The sequence below is a fragment of the Rhipicephalus sanguineus genome, chromosome 1 (genome assembly GCF_013339695.2).
Source record: "Rhipicephalus sanguineus isolate Rsan-2018 chromosome 1, BIME_Rsan_1.4, whole genome shotgun sequence".
Taxonomy (NCBI): Eukaryota; Metazoa; Arthropoda; class Arachnida; order Ixodida; family Ixodidae; genus Rhipicephalus; species Rhipicephalus sanguineus.
In genome coordinates, this window is record NC_051176.1 from 246,895,564 (window position 1) to 246,913,277 (window position 17,714).

The window sequence follows — 17,714 nt, forward strand, 5'->3', positions numbered from 1 at the left end:
GCTTGCCGCACCGCGGGATACTGTTTGCTTTCGACGGCTCGGGCTCCCGAAGGTGCATGTATACAAGTGCCTGAGGGAAGGGGGAGGGGGGAACGGTATACTTGCCGGTGGCTTTGGTGAAACGTTTCGAGTTCCATGTAGAGCGACTCACTGTATGGCACTAACTACTTCTGTAAGGGCATTAATTACTTCTCGCTGTGGTGCTCTGGCCCGCTCAGCGCAAGCACTGGCACAAACCGCTGTGTTATAGAATGTTACATAACTCCATCTCAACTCGGAGAAAGTTGACGGCCGAGCCACCCCTTGACAAAAGGGGTGGCTCGGCCCTCTTTTGTCGCCAAAAGGGAGCCAAAAAGCTCCAAAAGGGGTGGATTTTTTTTTCCTTTATTAGCCGTACGCAGTCACCGTCGTTTCGAAGTTGTCGTAATAGCTTCTCCAATCACCCTTTTTTTTTTTTTTGCGATTACCTGCAGGCGTGAAAGAGTCATCTGAGGTCGCGGGATCGAATCCCGGCCGCGGCGGCTGCATTTTCGATGGAGGCGAAAATGTTTGAGGCCCGTGTACTTAGATTTAGGTGCACGTTAAAGAACACCAGGCGGTCGAAATTTCCGGAGCCCTCCACTGCGGCGTCTCTCATAATCATATCGTGGTTTTGGGACGTTAAACCCCAGATATTATTAAAGAGTCATCTGAGTTATTTTTTATTCTTCTTTTTTGCTCGGTAGCTTGACTGACAAATCGTAAGAATGCGTACTCTGGTGGCGGGTGTGGATAAGCCACTGTTTATATCGATCGACAGCTCACATGGTTTATAACTGGGTGTAACTCTGACAAATAACCTAACATGACCGTTATCACATACTATACCAGATAGCTGTGCTGCAGCATTCAATCAGATTTGTTTCTTGAGAAGGAAACTCAGTCATGCGCCTTCCAAACTCAAGCTTCTGGCATACCAGATGTATACTAGATCAAAACTAGAGTATGCTTAGGAAGTCTACGATTCGCACGCACGCACCCCCCCCCCCCTTCACACACACACACAAAGATATGAAGGGGAACATTGACATCCACACAGCTCGTAGCAGAAAGCTACTAGGATAATCTATACGAATTTCTCAGGAAGTATAGCTTCCAAATTCACGAAAACTTTGTCTTGATCCGGGGACCAGGACGAACCGTTCCTGCACCTTGCGGGATTTCACGGAATTGATACACTACAAGAAAAGATTGCGCCAGCTCGAAATGGTACATAGAAAGGCGATTCGGTTCGTTTTTAGTAAATATAACAGATTCGACTCTCCTTCACTATTTCCACCCGGGTACATCGCACAAAAAGAGGTCGTCTTTCTCTTTGCATGAAATAGTGGATAGAACAGTATGCAAATAACAAGCCCGCCTTATCTTGTACCACTATCGGTGCGAAAAGCGCGACTCAGGAACATGCTGTAAAGTTTTTTTGGTTTTATTTCAGGGACCATTTTTGATTGCAACATGCTTCCAAGATCATGAAGCACAAAATCTTACTGCCGCTAGGCGATTACATGACTTAGATGGTTTGTTCGTAACTACGCACCTTAGGTAATGTGTCGCTTTTTGTGAAAATGTATGTATCGCAATGTGGCTATGTTTTTTTTTTATTTTGTCTAATTACCGTGTCTTACTTTTGCTTATGGCATACGTATAATGTACTAAATATCGTATTATATGGTATTGGATATTATTGTTTAGGCATTATTTTTAAAACGACCGTGGCTGTTGTCTTGCAAGATATGAATAAGCATTTTGACTAATTAGTGTTTTTCTTGCTTTCCGTTCCTTTTAGATGTTATATCACTGTACTCGTTCTGATCTGGCTCACTCCTCCCTGGGCCATACTGCGGCCTGCAGTGTACGCAGATCAATAATAAAATACCTCAATGGGGGCTTTGAATATAGCGCCGTTGTTTGCTTCAAGTATACTTTACGTAAGCACGTAGCTTCGAAAGCCCGCCAACAGGACATGCTTTCGGACACGTGTAGCGTGCTGCAAGGCAGGGGCGTAGCCAAGGGGGGGGGGTTGGGGGGGTTCAACCCCCCCCCCCCCGAAAATTTTCAATTTTGCTTGGGTATATATACACGCAAACATACAAATGCACGCACGAACATACATAATGTATGGTTGAACCCCCCCCCCCCCCCCCCCCCGAAAAAAATTTCTGGCTACGCCCCTGCTGCAAGGACACGTATAATTACGGCACGCTACTTCCCGGATGTCGTAATTCTGGTTCATGGTTTCGGCCGCACTGCTGGAAACACGAGTGAGGTGACGGGCACACCCCAACAGTCGGACCTGATGATTCGACCTTTCTCCTTTTCGCGAAGTTGACTGACCCGCACTGCCAAGTTTTAGAATTCAGTAAATCTGACGGGCACCTGCTGCGACTGAAACTTATTCACGAGAATTTCGCACGGGACTGCTTCAGGCGAAAAGACGTCTCCACGATGAAAACGTTCTATCAAAAGACGCTCGCACGCTACTCGTGTCCTGTCGAGTCCGCGAGCAGCGTGCGCAAGTGTTGACGCTCTCCGCGCTACCACGCGTGCGCCACCGAGCCTCTCGAGCGCAGCCGATAGCCATTACTTGTGCGGCGGTGAAAGGAAAACGCGCGCTCGCGCCGCTGGCCGGCGGCGTTGGGCCGACCCGATCTGGCCAAAGAAAGGTGCGCCGGTCTCCTCGCGCGCGATCTGGCGCCGTAAAACACGGTCAGGCCCTCCTTTCCTTCGGGAGAAGCTGCTCCGGAACAGGACGCTGCTGTGGCCGCGGGAGTGGACCACGATGAAATATGGACTCCGCTGCTGGCCGTTCTGCTCTTCGAGGATGTGCCATGCGCGGCGCCTTCGACGCTGGCTCGAGAGGCGCGTGCCGGACGGCCCTGTCCTCCAATGGCCACGCGGACATTGCCGTTTTTTACACCCCCCGCTTTATCTTTATTTTTTCCGTCTCTCAAGATGCTCTCAGAGCGTGAGATATAGATCGAAGGCGCGTGCGAAGTTAAATATTCGCGCGATGCAGTTTGCGTTGGTGCGTCACCGCGCGATGGCGACTATACCAGTATAGCGTCAGCTGCGCCGCTGTCTCGCGAGTAGCGGGTATGGTGCCTAATGGCCTGGCCCGAATGCGCATCTTCGCGTGGTCTCTTATCGCGCACATATTTCAGGACCTGTTTCCGTTCTGTACCTGCCAACTGCAGAAGGCTTGTCATGAAATGAGGTGCACAAACATATTGATGAATGCGCACGTCCAGCATGGCATCCGTCGCTTTTTCTTTTCGTTCCTATGTAGACCAGAAATGTTCAAGTGGCTCACAGATCAACCGTTTCATACATTTGTCTTTGGCTGGAGGCCGAATCCTAGTTGAACGAGCTCAGCCTTGCGCTATCTTTATCATTCGGTTCGTTGCTTTTGCCTATCCCGAGTGAAAACACTATCCCGATTCGTACCTCGCGAAACACTTGTTTGCAGGCGTTGCTTTTTATTTTTCATTGATACAACTTTTATTTCCCTTTATTTATCGGAAAGATAGCTCACACTGCCTCAAGAAATCTTCGTGTAAAGGATCTTCTGAATGTGCTTGCATCCCTCTGTTTTCTAACTTACCGCGCGTATCGTCGTCAACCAATGCGTTTGTCTTTAGCGAAAGGTAGTCTGTCATTCAGGAGTGACTAGATATTGACCTTCCGTTGTTCCCTTGATGGATCATCGTGGGAGCCGTGTTGCTGCTATAGGTCACACACTGCAAAGTGCATTGCAATACCGCAGCTTCAGTCAGTGCTTTTCAGTAAGTGCCATTCACGAATACAAGCCGATGGACGCCGGCGAAAAAAAAAAATAAAAAAGTCTTTCGAAACGGTTTAAAACCTAATGCAAGGGAACTAGGCTTTCGGACCTTCCTTCTGTTCTTGCACGGCACTGACTCTGAACAGGTGCCCCTGACACAGCGCCTGCAAAATCATCGCGACCGCAAGCCGGACGAATGACGCGGGTGTCACCGTGTGGAAGGCTGTCGTCGTTCCCGGCATATATAGTACTATATACGAATGGCGGCCGCGGTGTTGTGACAGTCGGCCGTGGCGAAGGAGCGCGCCTCAAGGCCCCGGCCAGGTGCGCGTGCTGACGCTGTACTATACGCGCGTCGGAAGGGCCTGCCTCTTGTCCTGACAGCTCGGCGATAATCCGCGATGGCAACTGACCTTCGCGCGCTTAGTGTCTCCTTGCGCGGTGTGTCGATTCGCCTCCTCTGAGCGTGATGGAGACGAGGAAGCGCCGCGCAATATAATCTGTTTCGCAGCCAGCAAATCGATATTCCGCGTAAATTCGTTAAAAAAGAAAAAAGAAGAAAAGCGCTTACTCGCAAAAGGCGTTGCACAGTATACTCGGTTGCCGGTTCACGGAGGCCATTAGGCAGCAATACCGATATCGCAGTCTGCAAATAATTCGCTGCAAGTCAGGTTTCGTCTTGAATCTGCGGAATAAATGTTGAAGTGTTTGTATCATTCTCACTTTGATGCGCATGATGATTTCAAGCCGCCTTTTGTATACGCTTTACGTCGATGGGGCCGTTGAACTAACTCGTACCATGTGCAACACCTGAAGCCTATACCAAAATGGGATTTCGGCCTCCTGTTATAGGGTGGAATATGTGGGAGGTTCGAATGAGCTGACGATTATCAGGCTGCTTTACAGTGGTGCTGCTGTAAAATATGTCCGTATTCGTAGAATTTTACGTGGTTTTGTAAAGCCAAAACTGGCGTTTAATAACTGCCGTTTTCTCTCGCTCTGTATTTGTACAGCCCCCTCCAGGACGTTCCTAAAGATGGGCTCACAGACTTCATTCCCAAAAAGAGCCTAAGGAGGAGCGTTGCAAACGAAAGTCCAAGGTAAGCACATCACTGCGCTTCCAAGCGTTTATCCTGTGGCGCGCGAAGACGGCTCACTTCTTGCTGTTTCCTTGAAAAGTACGCGAAAGAGAAATGCTAATTAGCTTAGACTGATAAAGCATTCTTTCAGGACTGCATATATTTAATATATCTGTAACAGGGTGATCACCAAAAGAGGCACTGAATGTCAAAGTTTGAGTCTTCGTATTGCGCGTCAGTGCCCCTTTTCCCGGTATACGTCAGTGCGAACGCGTGCACTGATTTCGATTATGCTTTTTCCTAGCGCGGCCGTTACGACTGTAAGTAAAAGTTGTTCAAGCTTGTCACGTACAGTTTGACTCAATTAAAATACTTAACTCGACGCTGGTGAAAAAAAAAAAAAAACTATAGTCCTTAGCAGACGTCATTACATTCTAGACGTCACGGCGAGCTGGTGCGGGAACTTTGAGGCGGCAGCACCATCGTAATGTTTTTCTTACTTTTCTGGCTTACCAAGCGCCTTCTCACGGTAGGGGTGCGCTTTCTTTTTCTTTATGGGTGTAAATGTTATGCGTACTAATAGTTTTTTTATTTGGTGTCCCTTTAAAAGGCATTCGTCGAGCACGTTCGATCGGTTCGAAATACTTGCAGCCACAATTGCTGCATGTTGCGTGGACGGAAACGCGAGCGCACTCTATCTTTAATCGATGGTGTGGATAGCACACGCCTGGCTGCTGTCGAGATTAGCGTCAGCAGTTTGGGCGATAGCGGCCTAAATGTAGACAGCCCAGCCCACCCTCAGCTCCATCATGCACACCGCTGGCAACGAGGATGCGTGGATCTTTTTTCCCGTGGCAGGGACAAACACAGCACCGTTCCGCCAACAGTCGGATGAAAATAGCAGGGGCCCGCGATCGCTTTGCCGCCCGGTGCGCGAAAGGCGCCGCCCACAGCTCGGCCCTCTCCGCCCCGAGGTGCGCCGTCGTCGCTGCAGGTGCTAGCGGGAAAGGCTTGACGGAGGACCCGTCCGGAACAAGGAGAACTGGACCCGGGGGCGACGGTTTGTGGGAGGGTGCCGCCTTGAGCGCCCCGCAACTCTTCTCAGCCCGGGCGCGGCGGCTAATAGACGGTTTCTCGGCGCGTCGTTGCCTCGGTGATCGACCGCGGCGGGCAGGCCGCTTCGCTTTTGGCCTCGCGGAGATCCAGTTCATTAGAGAGAGCGGCCGACCAAGAAACGGCCAGCGGCAACTCGGCACGTCTATACAAACCCCCCTCGTTTATCGGCCATTGCTAAAATTGTGGCTTCCTTTCGCCGCTATATAGGCACGGTGATACAGGAAGAACGTGCCCATGCGTTACTGAACTCGCGCCGTTTAAAGTTCACGTAAGGAAAATTCGTGTTGGTCCATGTCCTTCTGCGGCGATTTCTGCTTTCTTTTTTTCTTCTGCGCCCGCTACGCTACAGATTTTCCACTGTATCCCTCAGTGGTCCATCAATATACACGCGCTTGCATACGTAGTACTGGCCCAATGACTATATAGCGGTTTACAAAGGTGTTAGTGGGCTATATAATGCATCAGCTAACAGAATCCTGCTTTTACCACAACTTTAGCCAGTGACCGGCAATCGACCGCGCGTGGCGGACAAGCTTCTGTGGGAACAACCTAATTCACCCGTCTCTTATTCGCAACGACGCGGCGTCAAACTGTAGAACAGCCGGTGGCGCGATCGCAAACCCATGAGGACGAGACCCACGCCCGAGTGTTTGCAAACAGTTTGAGACAGTGTCCGACCGCGGGGACGATGCGCGCTTCACCGGTGCTTCGTGGGCGTCGCACGGCCGTTGCCCGCGAGTGATCCATCGCGAGCCAAGCGTGGGCGGGGTGCTGCGGAGAATACAGATGCGTGTCTGGGGCCGGTATCGCAGGCCTTCACAACTTCGGTATGCAACTCGGTGAAGAGCTCACTTTGCGCTCTAATCAGGGCCGCGCGCGAGCGAGCGCAGCCGCTGGCTTTGCGCCGCTACTGATATGCATGCATGCATCCCCCACCACATCTGGCACTGGCGGGGACTGCTCTCGAACGTATAGTCTTTGGTTTCGGTAGCTGGCAGTGTTGTATTTAGTCAGGCTGGCGTAGGAAAGGACGAGACCATCCTTATCGTATTGCGGCGGGCCAAACAATTGCGCTTCACTTGTAGGTCAAGTAGTTAGTATGGGTTCGCGAGGTAACTCAGCTGTCGCGTTTTATGCAGATGCGGTCGCCTTTAGAGGCATCACACAGGCGTGCACTGCGTCAATTTCGTAAACAAAATCGTCCGCTTCACAGCGAGCGCGCGCAGAATACACGTAGCCATTCGGAAGTCCGGCCTAAAATTATAAAACGTGCAATAAAGGTTACACAGGGGCAGCCACACTTGTCTCTTAAATGACACATTCGTCTCTTAAATGACTTGAGTTTATATGCGCCTGTCTAATAAGAAATGTATATTTAGGTGATTGCACCATGTTGTGTACAATGTGTACAATTGCTGGCGCGAAGGGTCGCGCTGCTTCCGAGGAGCCTCGACGTGGAGCACCTCCTCGCCCCCCCCCCCCCCCCCCCCCCCGAGAAGACGTCAGCGTCGGCCTACTTTCTAATTGTTTTCTTTTCGCGGAGGTCGCCGTCTCGCCCAACGTCTCGCCCGTGCGTGAAGCGGCGCGATGCCCAGACGACTTCCCGCAGTGGGCGGAAAGGGGGGTCGTCTGGGGCCGCCGAGGCGCCACGGAGGCGTCCATGCTGCTGCGCTGATAAGGGGACAACCCGGTGGGACTTGACCTGCGACCAAAGAATGATCGCGTACGCCGACTGCGCTTCGCCGCTCGCTATTGGCCGATCCAGCGGACGCCCACCATGCATAGAGTCACGTATACCGTCGACGAGAACCGTTAAGTTAGCGAAGCGGCACAGATGAGCCATCTATATATTTTACTAACTTGGGAAGCCCTTCAAAGCGTTTTCATTTCTTTATTTTTTTTTCTGTGTAGTTCGAATAGCCTGGGAATGCATCAGAAGAGGCTGCTTTAGAACTGCGCAGTTCCTTTTAAAATTTCGCATAGTTTGTACAACTTCCAAGGCGAGAAGCGTGTACGAAGTGCACTGCGTCAAACATTCGTGTTGTGATGACAGATTACTTACGGTTATAACCAACCTGTACAACGCAGAAGTGACGTAGTCCGTCGTTTTTCTTTACAGACATCTTTTCTTAATCTTTTATATACGTATAATGTTCGAAGCATAGTCTATACAGCGAACAAAGTGTAATTTCAGGCCGCGCCGCTTGGTGCATTCCAGTGCCTTCCACTAACTTCTAAATCTGACGAAAGAAATAAAAGGTGCGTGTTAATTATGGACTTCACAGTTCGCGTTAATCGTCAAACGATTGATGCGGTGAGCGAAAAAAAAAAATGAGAGCAAAATAGGATGCTGACTCAAAAACAATTTAGACCTGTGAGTTATTTCGAAACGAGATCGAACTCGTGTTGAGATGTCAAATGTTCACCTCTTAGATTGACGTGCTTCTTTAATTGGGTAAAATACCGTGTCGCGGGCTAATTCACCTCCGTTGTTTTGATACTTGTCGCGCCTCGAGCTATTCGTGTGCCACGCCGATCGAAAGGCATACGTACAGCGGTGGACTGTACTGAGGAAGTAGTTGTTCGGCGTTCAAGAGCGCTCCGCACGCCCCGTTCTCCTTTAGGTTTATTCTCCACAGACGGCTGCGCCATTTCGCTGGTAGAACCAACGATAAACAAATCCGAGCGCTCGGAGTGGCGGCGTCCCTCAAGGTTCCGACTGATGAAGGATAACGCGGCCGCCAAAAGTGAAGTGTTAATTAGAGAGAGCGAGGTTTGTTTTCAAGGCACTGAAGAAAAAGAAGAGGATCTGTAGAGGTTAGCCGTCCCCAGTGGATTCTCGGTTAAAAAGGCAGTTGATGAAGTATGGATGAAGTGAATGAAGAGACAGAATGGCGGGGAAAGAGTACACTTGTCGCATGTATGTGGCGCGCCCTTCCACGCGAAGCCCTCGAACAAGAATCGACTCCAAGTCGTGCGGTTGGGGTCGCATCGCAATCCCCGCACTCGAGGACTCGTGTGGCGATCGTGAACCGCTATATAAAGGCCTGCAACGCCAATCAGTTAGCTCTCCAAAGATTTGGGGTGTTTTCCCTACACAATAAGCTACAGTGAGTTACTTGAGGATCCGGAATCCCTGCATTTATATTACATAGAAGGTTGGACGCAGATTTGATAACTGCAGCTACATTGGAGTGAATCCCTAGGCGCTGACCACAAGCTGTTTTGCAGAACACATGCGTGACCACGAACTTGCGTGCGTAGCAGAAGACTGGTATGAGACATGTATAAGAACACGCATATCAGAATATGAAGCGCAATTCCGATTCATTTTTACATGGACATGTGCGCAGCAGTCGCCCGAGAGCTACATGCTTCCAATTAAGTATTTGTAACGTAAAAAAAAAAACGTCATGATTAAATGGCTAGCTATCAAGCTACTTGTAACCACGCCTGGGAGTTTCAGTTGTCACGGATTCCTATGCTCCTGCTATCATAAAAAAAATCAGATTTATATTTTGAAACCAACGTAAAATTATGAGGCGCGCCGAAAGGGTGAATCCGGATTCATTTCGACCACCTGGGGTTATTAACGTATACCTGAATTTAGGTACACGGGTGCCTTTTTTGCATTTTGCCCCCCACTGAAGCGCGGCCGCCGTGGCCGGGAACCGAACCCGCGTGCTCGAGCGTATAGCAGCGAAACATCTTACCTGCTACGATGCCACGGCAATTCCTCTTATCACACGAAAGCTAATTCATACTACGTAAGAACACTTGAATACATCTAAGCAACAACAACAACAAAACGTACATGGAAACCGGCATAAGCCGGACAGCCCAGACATCTCTTTATACAGTGATGTAAGTGGTGATGCTAGAGCGGCCACGCACTATAAAAGCACGAGTGCCAGCAGTGTCACCTTGGAAGAAGCAGTTAAACTATGCAAATCTCCACACCAAAAAAAGTTAAAGCCAGTTCTACGCCTGTGTAAATCTGAGCAAACAGCTGAGCTAGCAAGCAAGCGGCACCACCTGGCGAACGCAGATTCAGTTACTTCTTCATCTTCTTTCTGTCATCTTTCTTATCTCTTTCTACGTATTCTTTGTTCTTCTTTCTTTCACATTTCGTTCTATATTGCCGTCTCTCCTCCTTTCCCCCCTCCTCACCCTCACTTCCCTTTCCCACCACCTTGCTATACTATACTATGCATGGCTATGCTATGCTAGGAGCTGCTTATCGCACATACCCGCTTTCTGTGGCGCATACCCGCCAGGTTCTCTGACACGACATCGGATCTACCTCAAGCTTAAACAACTCTGCTTTTGAAAATTTTTACACAGTGCTTTTGAAGAACAGTGGAAGGTATCGGCACGAGCACCTGTTCTCGATCGAGGCGGACAGGACTATTCGGCAACAAACGTGACCCACCCCCCCACGATTCTTGGGGGTATCCCTCTTAAACACTCAGCGAGCCGAAGTTGCCAGCAAGCTTGAACTGATTGAACTATGTGAGCAGAGCCGGTGCAATCGGCATTACACGGCCAATGACCGACGACGAAAGCGTGTGCCTTCTGTAATCGTCGTTACGGTCAGTCATTTCGGCGTCACGTGATCGCCGGCTGCATCTAAAATGGCAGCGAGCATACAGCGGTTGACGACAGCGAAGGAAACGCGAAGTTCGCTTTCCCGTTAATTCATTGTAAACGTTTGTAGTTATAAGCATTTTACGCGCTCGTAAGTTCCATAATAGTGGCAAATATGCGCACGCAGTAACGTGCAGAGCAATGGGGCACGTATCGCCTTTGTGGTACACCGCATTATGGCCTCATCATCGTCTATTCCCTCACTGTGAAGTGCTATAGCTGGCTTCAAACATAAGTGTTGGTTCGGTCTACTAATTGACCTTTTGATATCGCTAAACAGCGCAAGTTTTATCTCTCCGCACCTCACGAAGCATCGCCTCGGCCCTTTGCATTTCTTTCAACTTGGTCTTTTCCATCCGCGCGGGGCTGCCCCGTGGATATCTTCATCGGTTCTTTTTCGCTTATTTCTTCATCTTCGCTGCTCTCGTTCCATCCCGGCCCACAGCACAATTTACGAGAGGGAGGCAAAAGCAGCCCACGAGCGATGGCGGCGGCCGCGCGCCGATTGCGTGGTCGAAAGCCGGCTCGAGAGCGTAAAAGCGAATCTGCCCTCGGGCGGCCAACATACGCTTGCATTCCGCGCCGGGGCCGCCCGGGGCGCATTCCGAGTCGGGCGAAGCGAACAAACATGCGCCGGCCGATGCGCGCCCCGGGGCGGTGGCGGGCGACTGCCGAAGCAGCAGCACGGCGAGCCGCCGCCGGCTGTGCCTCCGAGCAAGGGTTTCATTTGCGGGCCTGCAGAATAGCACGTCTCATGTCCGCGGGACCCCTGCGAGCCGGAGGCGTACTTTCTCCCCATGCCATCTCTGCACGAGGGGGCGGCAGCAGAGAGGCCTGCTTTTGGCAGCATGGGTTCGAAACCACTCTCGACCCCGACGATGACCAAAGCTACGAAGGGCCAGCGAACCCGGGACCGCTTGCCGTACCCTCTCTCGGAGTGGGCGGCTCCCATTCTCGTTATATTGCGGCGTGGGCGAACAGAGCAGGGTTGCCAGGTTGGGCTATAAATAGCCAAATTGGGCTACATTTTTGTGGACTTGGCGGGATTTCTTGTCGTTGGCTATTTGGCTACTTTTGGGCTATTACCTGCCTTCGCTTCAAATGCTTGTTTTCCAGTGCCTTTTCTCCTCTTTAGTGGTGGTTGTGCCTCAAGTTCGTTGTGAATCAAGTGTTTACGTACACAGTTATCTTTACTTCACTCTTTCTACTATCCTTTACCTGTGCTTTTGCATTCTTTAGGTATCAACAGCCTCCACCAGACAATTATGGTAGTCAGTAATAATGAATCTATTCCCTTCCTTTGCCGGGTTTCGCGATGCTGCTGAGTTGTTCCTTTTCACGGCGAATAAATTTATGGATTTAAATATAAAGTGTAAGTGATAGCACACACGTAGTAACTTCGAGCCTCGTAACGTTTTTCTGTGCTATGCCTACTATAGATTTTACGCATCGCCGTTGATTTTAAAGGATAGAATTTACCGCTTTATATTAGCTTAGCTTGATATGGATTCCAACATATGCTCTCAATGTGATCCGCATCGTTTAGCTTTAGTTATTCGCTTTAAATAACCACGGCCGCTACATAAAAAAACGTAGCGGCCGCGAAATAACAACCGAGCAATCACTAAAAACATTCTTCTCCTCCGTGGTGTTCTCCATTCCTTTGACTACAATCCTCACATTGTGTCGTCACTTCAAAGAAAACAAACAAATTAAGAAGAAGCAACAAATAAAGTGACATTTCCTTTCTATTTCTACTACCTGCACCACACACGCGATCTTGCAAGCAGCACCACAATTGGAGACATGTATAAACTCTCTGGGTATAAATTATAATAAATAGAAACCTTTTTCTATATTTGCTCTCTTTGGCTATTTTGGGCTATTTTTTATTAATTACGTTTGGCTACTTTTGGGCTATTATTGGGCAGAAATTTGGCGGGTAGCTCTCCGAGTACCTGGCAACCCTGGAACAGAGACGCGCGTCGCCTAACCAGAACCAGCTCTCAACAGAGGCTCGCCTGATAGTATTATGCGGGTGTGGAGGCAGTAGCTAACAGGGCCCTTGTTACTCCGGGAGACGTCTCTCGCCGGGCTCTAGATTGGAGTGGTTCTTATGATGACATACGCGAAGTGCTCGTCGGCTGTGGCTGGCGTTATGCTTCTAAAGTCGCGGAAGTGGTGAGAGCCCTACGGCAATGCTCTTTTAGAATTTCTTGACAGCACTTTTCCGGAAACTTGGTCAACTCTTTCCGTCCGTACATGCACGTGCGCATTCCCTTTTGACAGCGCTTGTCGGGCTAGACGTTGAATATGTGAGTAGTCAGAATAAATGTGCGCTGGCTGCACTGAATTCATGAAAGAGAGCAGAATATATCAGAAAAGGAAACGGCGATGTGAGCTATACAAGGGACTGACAATGACGCATTCTTTAACGTACATCTAAACCTGGTTACGAGGGTGTTTTTGTTATTGCGTGTACACGCACGCAGGCACTCACGCGAACGTATGTGCATTCTAGCTGATGTCGGTTGGAATCGGGGTCCAACAATTCTCTTCTCCGTGAGGGGGCGTGGTTGTCGAGTTCGTCCAGCGCGGTGCATCAGCCGTCTCCCTCACTTGCTGAAGTGATGGCAAGCGTGAAGCGACGTACTCGCCATTAATATGGAGATGCTTCTCAAAGATAGAACGCTAGATAAGCGCAACATGCCCTCGGGACGCGCTAAAAATTGACCACTCGAGGCTTTATCGATCAGCTACCGTGTTTACAAACGCGCTTGCCTGTGCAGACAAGTGGGCAACAGTGTGGTGAGCGGATTGTTCGGTTCGTTACGCCTACTTAGCCCAGCCCTCGGCTCATCCAAGCTACACACACAGCATAAAGCGATTTATGCGCCCCACATGAAGGAAGTTTCGTTATGGAGCTAACTGCGGAAATGGCGCTTTCACGGCGCAGTCGTCATGGCGCCGAGTTATCGATAGAGCTGTGAACGAACGTTGCATTCCGCGAGTATTTCTGAAAACTAAGTTCCTCCCGCTTCTTTTGTTGACAGCGCAGTGCTAAAATCTAGCGTCATTTTAGATGAATCACAGGAACAAAACGTAAACGTTTTTTGCTGGCTTCACTGAGTGGAAGGCAGATTTCAAATGAGCTAGCTCACTTAGTCCTCCTAACTTTTATAGCTATATTGAACGGCAGTTTTGTCGTTGCATCAAGGGAAGGTATATAGTCGAACGTATCTGGCCGATTATATATTTTTTCTGCTGGTCATTTGTAGTCACATGTCACCTTTGTCGCTTTGCGTGCATTTTCGTGTCGCCATGTTCGTCATTGCGAATGTTCTCCACTGTGTTGTCATTATCTTTTAGTTCTTCTCCCGTAGCCCATACTGGCCACTGATCGCACTCATTGGCCTTTCATTTAATTTTTCTTCTATCGCCGTTCGTCAGGCCGAGTGGATGTTTCCGGTTGTAACAGCGGGTGAAGAGTCATCCCGAGACAATGTCCACTAGAATGGGGAATGAAATGGATCTTTGCAGAATACGGCCGCCTCGGGTGACGTTTACTTCCATTTCAGATTGAAGCAGCGCAAACAACAAAGATGAAGTCAGATGGACACAGCACACTAACTTTCGCGATGAACGCGTTACCGTTGATGTTCTTGCGCACGAAAGATTGCGATGCTACAAGAAAATAAATCACGCATTGGAGCGCTATAGTGTACTCATTTCGTGGAAAAAATGCGTGTATTCTTCGAGATAGCGTGCGTGTAGCCGTTTAGCTTTGACGTCGTAAAGCTGTATCAAATCCGGAGAATCGAGTGTGTATACATGTGTAATAGGCTTCGTTCCTGCCGCAAACAGTAAGCAGGCTGCAGTGATGGACGGGCACTGCTGCATCCGTGTCTCAAGCAACCCGTACCTTTCTCGTTCTCGCCCTTTCCTCTTGGAAACAGCAAGCGGTGGCGAACTCAAAAGCTCCTCGTGCGCTCATATTCTTCCGTGCCGGATTACGACTGCAGCGCGGAGGAAGAGCGTCATAGTGCGCGTGGTGTGTACAAGAAAGCCCAGACTTGTCTTCAATTTTATTTTTCTCCGCCTTTCTTCGAACAGTTTGCTTCCTGCCGCCTCCTTGCTTGGATCTTCGACGAATGCTTATCGCAGCGCGGTGCTTATGCGGAGCACGACGAACGCGACATTTCTCAGAACGAAAAGCCAGCTCGCACGAACGCGCGTCCTGACGGCGTGCGCTGCGCAGCGGAGGCCGCCCGGCGTTCGTGAGAGTGCCGAGAACGGGGCCGGCGGGTGGGACTTTTTTTTTTTTTTTTTGCTTCGTCGTCGCTCATACGGTACGCGATCTCGCGCTGCCAGCCGCACAACAGCAGCACTTCTGAAGGGCTTCGCGGAGTTCCGTGAAACCGCGACATCGGTCAGGCGTGTGTGTGTGTACTGCAGTTTGTTCGCGAGGAAAAAAAAAAATCGAGACGAAGAACAGCAATAGAACCTGTTTTCGTACTCGGCGTCTCACCCGCGTCAGCCGCATCCATCTTCGAGCCATTATGCAAACAGAGGGAAAGCCGCGAGTGATCGTCACCGAGGCACACACGGCCTGTCGTCTCGAGGCGCGTGCGAAATCCCGCCGAAGGCCTCGTCGTCGACCGGCTCATTCGTCAAGGCGCCCGGGCCCCTCGCTATTCTTCGTCATGATTAGCGATACGTTATCGAAAACAAGGCTTCCGCGCGCACAGGATGGCGACTTACGCCTGACTTGGCATCCGCCTGGCGGCGACCCCGCAGTAAGTAGTCGACGCCGCCGTACACACTGCAGCGGCTGCGCCGAGACGAACTGCCATGAATCATTTACGCAGATTGTGGCATTGTCAGGGGCTCGCTATGTCTGTTCGCCGGCTGTCACGCTCGCTTATGTACACGGAACGGGTACGCGGATTTTTCGCGCCGAAAAAAACAAAGAGAGTTTCGCTTCCTAAGCTGCATATCGCTTGCGTCGCGCCGGGACCATGAAGTGAACGGGTCTGTACACTTTGGGCGGTGGTGTTAGCCGCTGCCGGGCGACAAGTAAATGGCGTGAATCTGTTTCCATGGTTAAGTTCACTTGTATACTTGCGTCATCGAAGCAGAAGTCTTCGCACAGTTGGTCGAACACATTCATAGCGATGGTATTAGGGGGGTCTACAGGTGAAATAGGCCGCTCATGCGAGTAAAAACTAAGATTCCACAAAAACCTGGCAAATCAGCCTGAATCATAGTTAAATACCGGTAATGATGCCTAAAAAATGATCTTACGTTGTGGTCCATCGCCTACAGCTAGAAACTACACAGGTTTTTCGTGCGCTGGTTAGTTGGTGATAGCCCGCCAGCAAAAGAATAACGCAGGAATTGACGTTGGGCAGAAAAACTCTTATCTCTTCGCGATGTTCTTTTGTGTCGTCACCTACGTACTGTATGGCTCCGAGTAAAAGGCTGTTTGGCGCCTATATCTCTTGTCGTGTCGTCTGAGCTGTTTGTCAACGACAACCGACCATGGCGCTGCTTCAAACACTGTGAAGTACATATATGTCGGTATGGTGTTTTTTTTTTCTTTTATTGCGATAGCAATTACACGGACACTCTAGGCGGATTTTTGCCGTTGCCGTCATGCCCTGTATATGTATTGATATATAAATAAAAGCCAGAAATAAAAATAAATGAGAAGAAAAAACCTCCGACCCCTCGCTCCGCAGCGCAGCGCGTTAGACTACTAGGACACGCGCCGTCCGTTCTTTGAAAGACTAACGGCGAGCTATTTATATACACCATTTACCGCTGTCGGTACACAGAGCTCAGAGGTGTCTCATCGTGTGCAGTATGACCAGCGATATTGACCGAAGGGCGCGCTTTAAAGCAACGCCAAGTTATTGCTTCAGTGTGAAAACTGGCCTTGAGACGCGCACTAAAAAGTGGCCCATTTCTGTACCCGCTCGCGATGTGGAACGCCGGGTAAACAATGCGTCGAACGCCACCACGCGGCAGGAGACGCGGAGGGGTCACTCCACTTACCGCACTTTTCAAGAAAAAAAATATCTAAGAGCGTTGAGTTGTTGCGCGCTGCTCAAACACGAAGAAGTAACAACTGTGACAGTTGTTTGTTCGCGCTCGTCCTGTGTATACCTGTGCGTTCTTTTCGAGCGTCCTTTCTTGTGTTTGAGCAGCGCGCTGCAAGTGTCGAGCTGTGACCGTTGTTAGCACGCGCTCGTCCTATGTGCGTTCTTTCCCTGCGTCCTTTGCGCTTGAACGGCGCGCTGCAAGTATCGAGCTGCTTGCCGTTCTTCGTGTGACATTCTAATTTGTTGCTATCGCATTCATTTATTCGCCCTTGCGGCGAAACTGTGACATTTTTCGTTCGCCTTCGGCGTATTCAAGCAAGAAAGGATTGTCGGCGTTGTGGTCTGGTTGTCAAAGCGACGGATTTTTCTTATCCATCATACAGGGTTCGGGTCAGCGGCACCCTATATACTGGTACATAACAGCGAATATGTGTGTATGTGTCGGTATTTCCCCCGGCGGCATCCTTACGAAAGGGGAAAAAAAGATTTAAAAAAAAAAGCCTTCTGCGGTTGAAGCGAAAAGTGCATAGATTCTTTAGTATATCCACGTACAACATACAGCGGTACGTTCGTTTTAATAAAGAACAGACACAAAACAGGCATCCAAACCACATAATTAATAATAAGGCGTAATAGAGACGTAGCGCTCCCCGCATGCGTTTTCCGGTAAAGATTACTGTTGCGCAAGCTTCCGCGGTGACGGTGACGTCACTAGCCTTTCATATATAAAAGAACCAGATTATTGCATATGAAAGCACCAGTGGTCATGACACCGTCGGCGACGTTACCGCCGACATTGCGAAACCTCACAAGTAGGACTGGTTCCTGCCGTTTTGTGAGGGACAACCTTGCACTCGCGTGATACCACAACCCCGATCAACCAGCCACGCAGTACATATCGCGTTCGGATTTGGCCTTGGCCACGAGTGTAGCGCAGTGGTCGCGGAA

At 49.9% G+C, this 17,714-nt stretch overlaps 1 protein-coding gene and 1 long non-coding RNA gene across 2 annotated transcripts in view; one reads left to right on the forward strand and one right to left on the reverse strand.

Annotated features, from left to right (window-relative positions):
- The window catches only part of LOC125756359 (uncharacterized), a 277,981-nt gene that overhangs the window by 145,528 nt on the left and 114,739 nt on the right, over nt 1-17,714 (reverse strand). The window lies entirely within an intron of this gene.
- Nucleotides 1-17,714, forward strand: part of LOC119376262 (BTB/POZ domain-containing protein Tiwaz) — a 127,800-nt gene that overhangs the window by 52,485 nt on the left and 57,601 nt on the right. Inside the window, exon 2 of the mRNA XM_037646170.2 lies at nt 4,834-4,920. Within this exon, the coding sequence (XP_037502098.1) occupies nt 4,834-4,920 (87 nt within the window). The remainder of the gene's footprint in view (nt 1-4,833; nt 4,921-17,714) is intronic.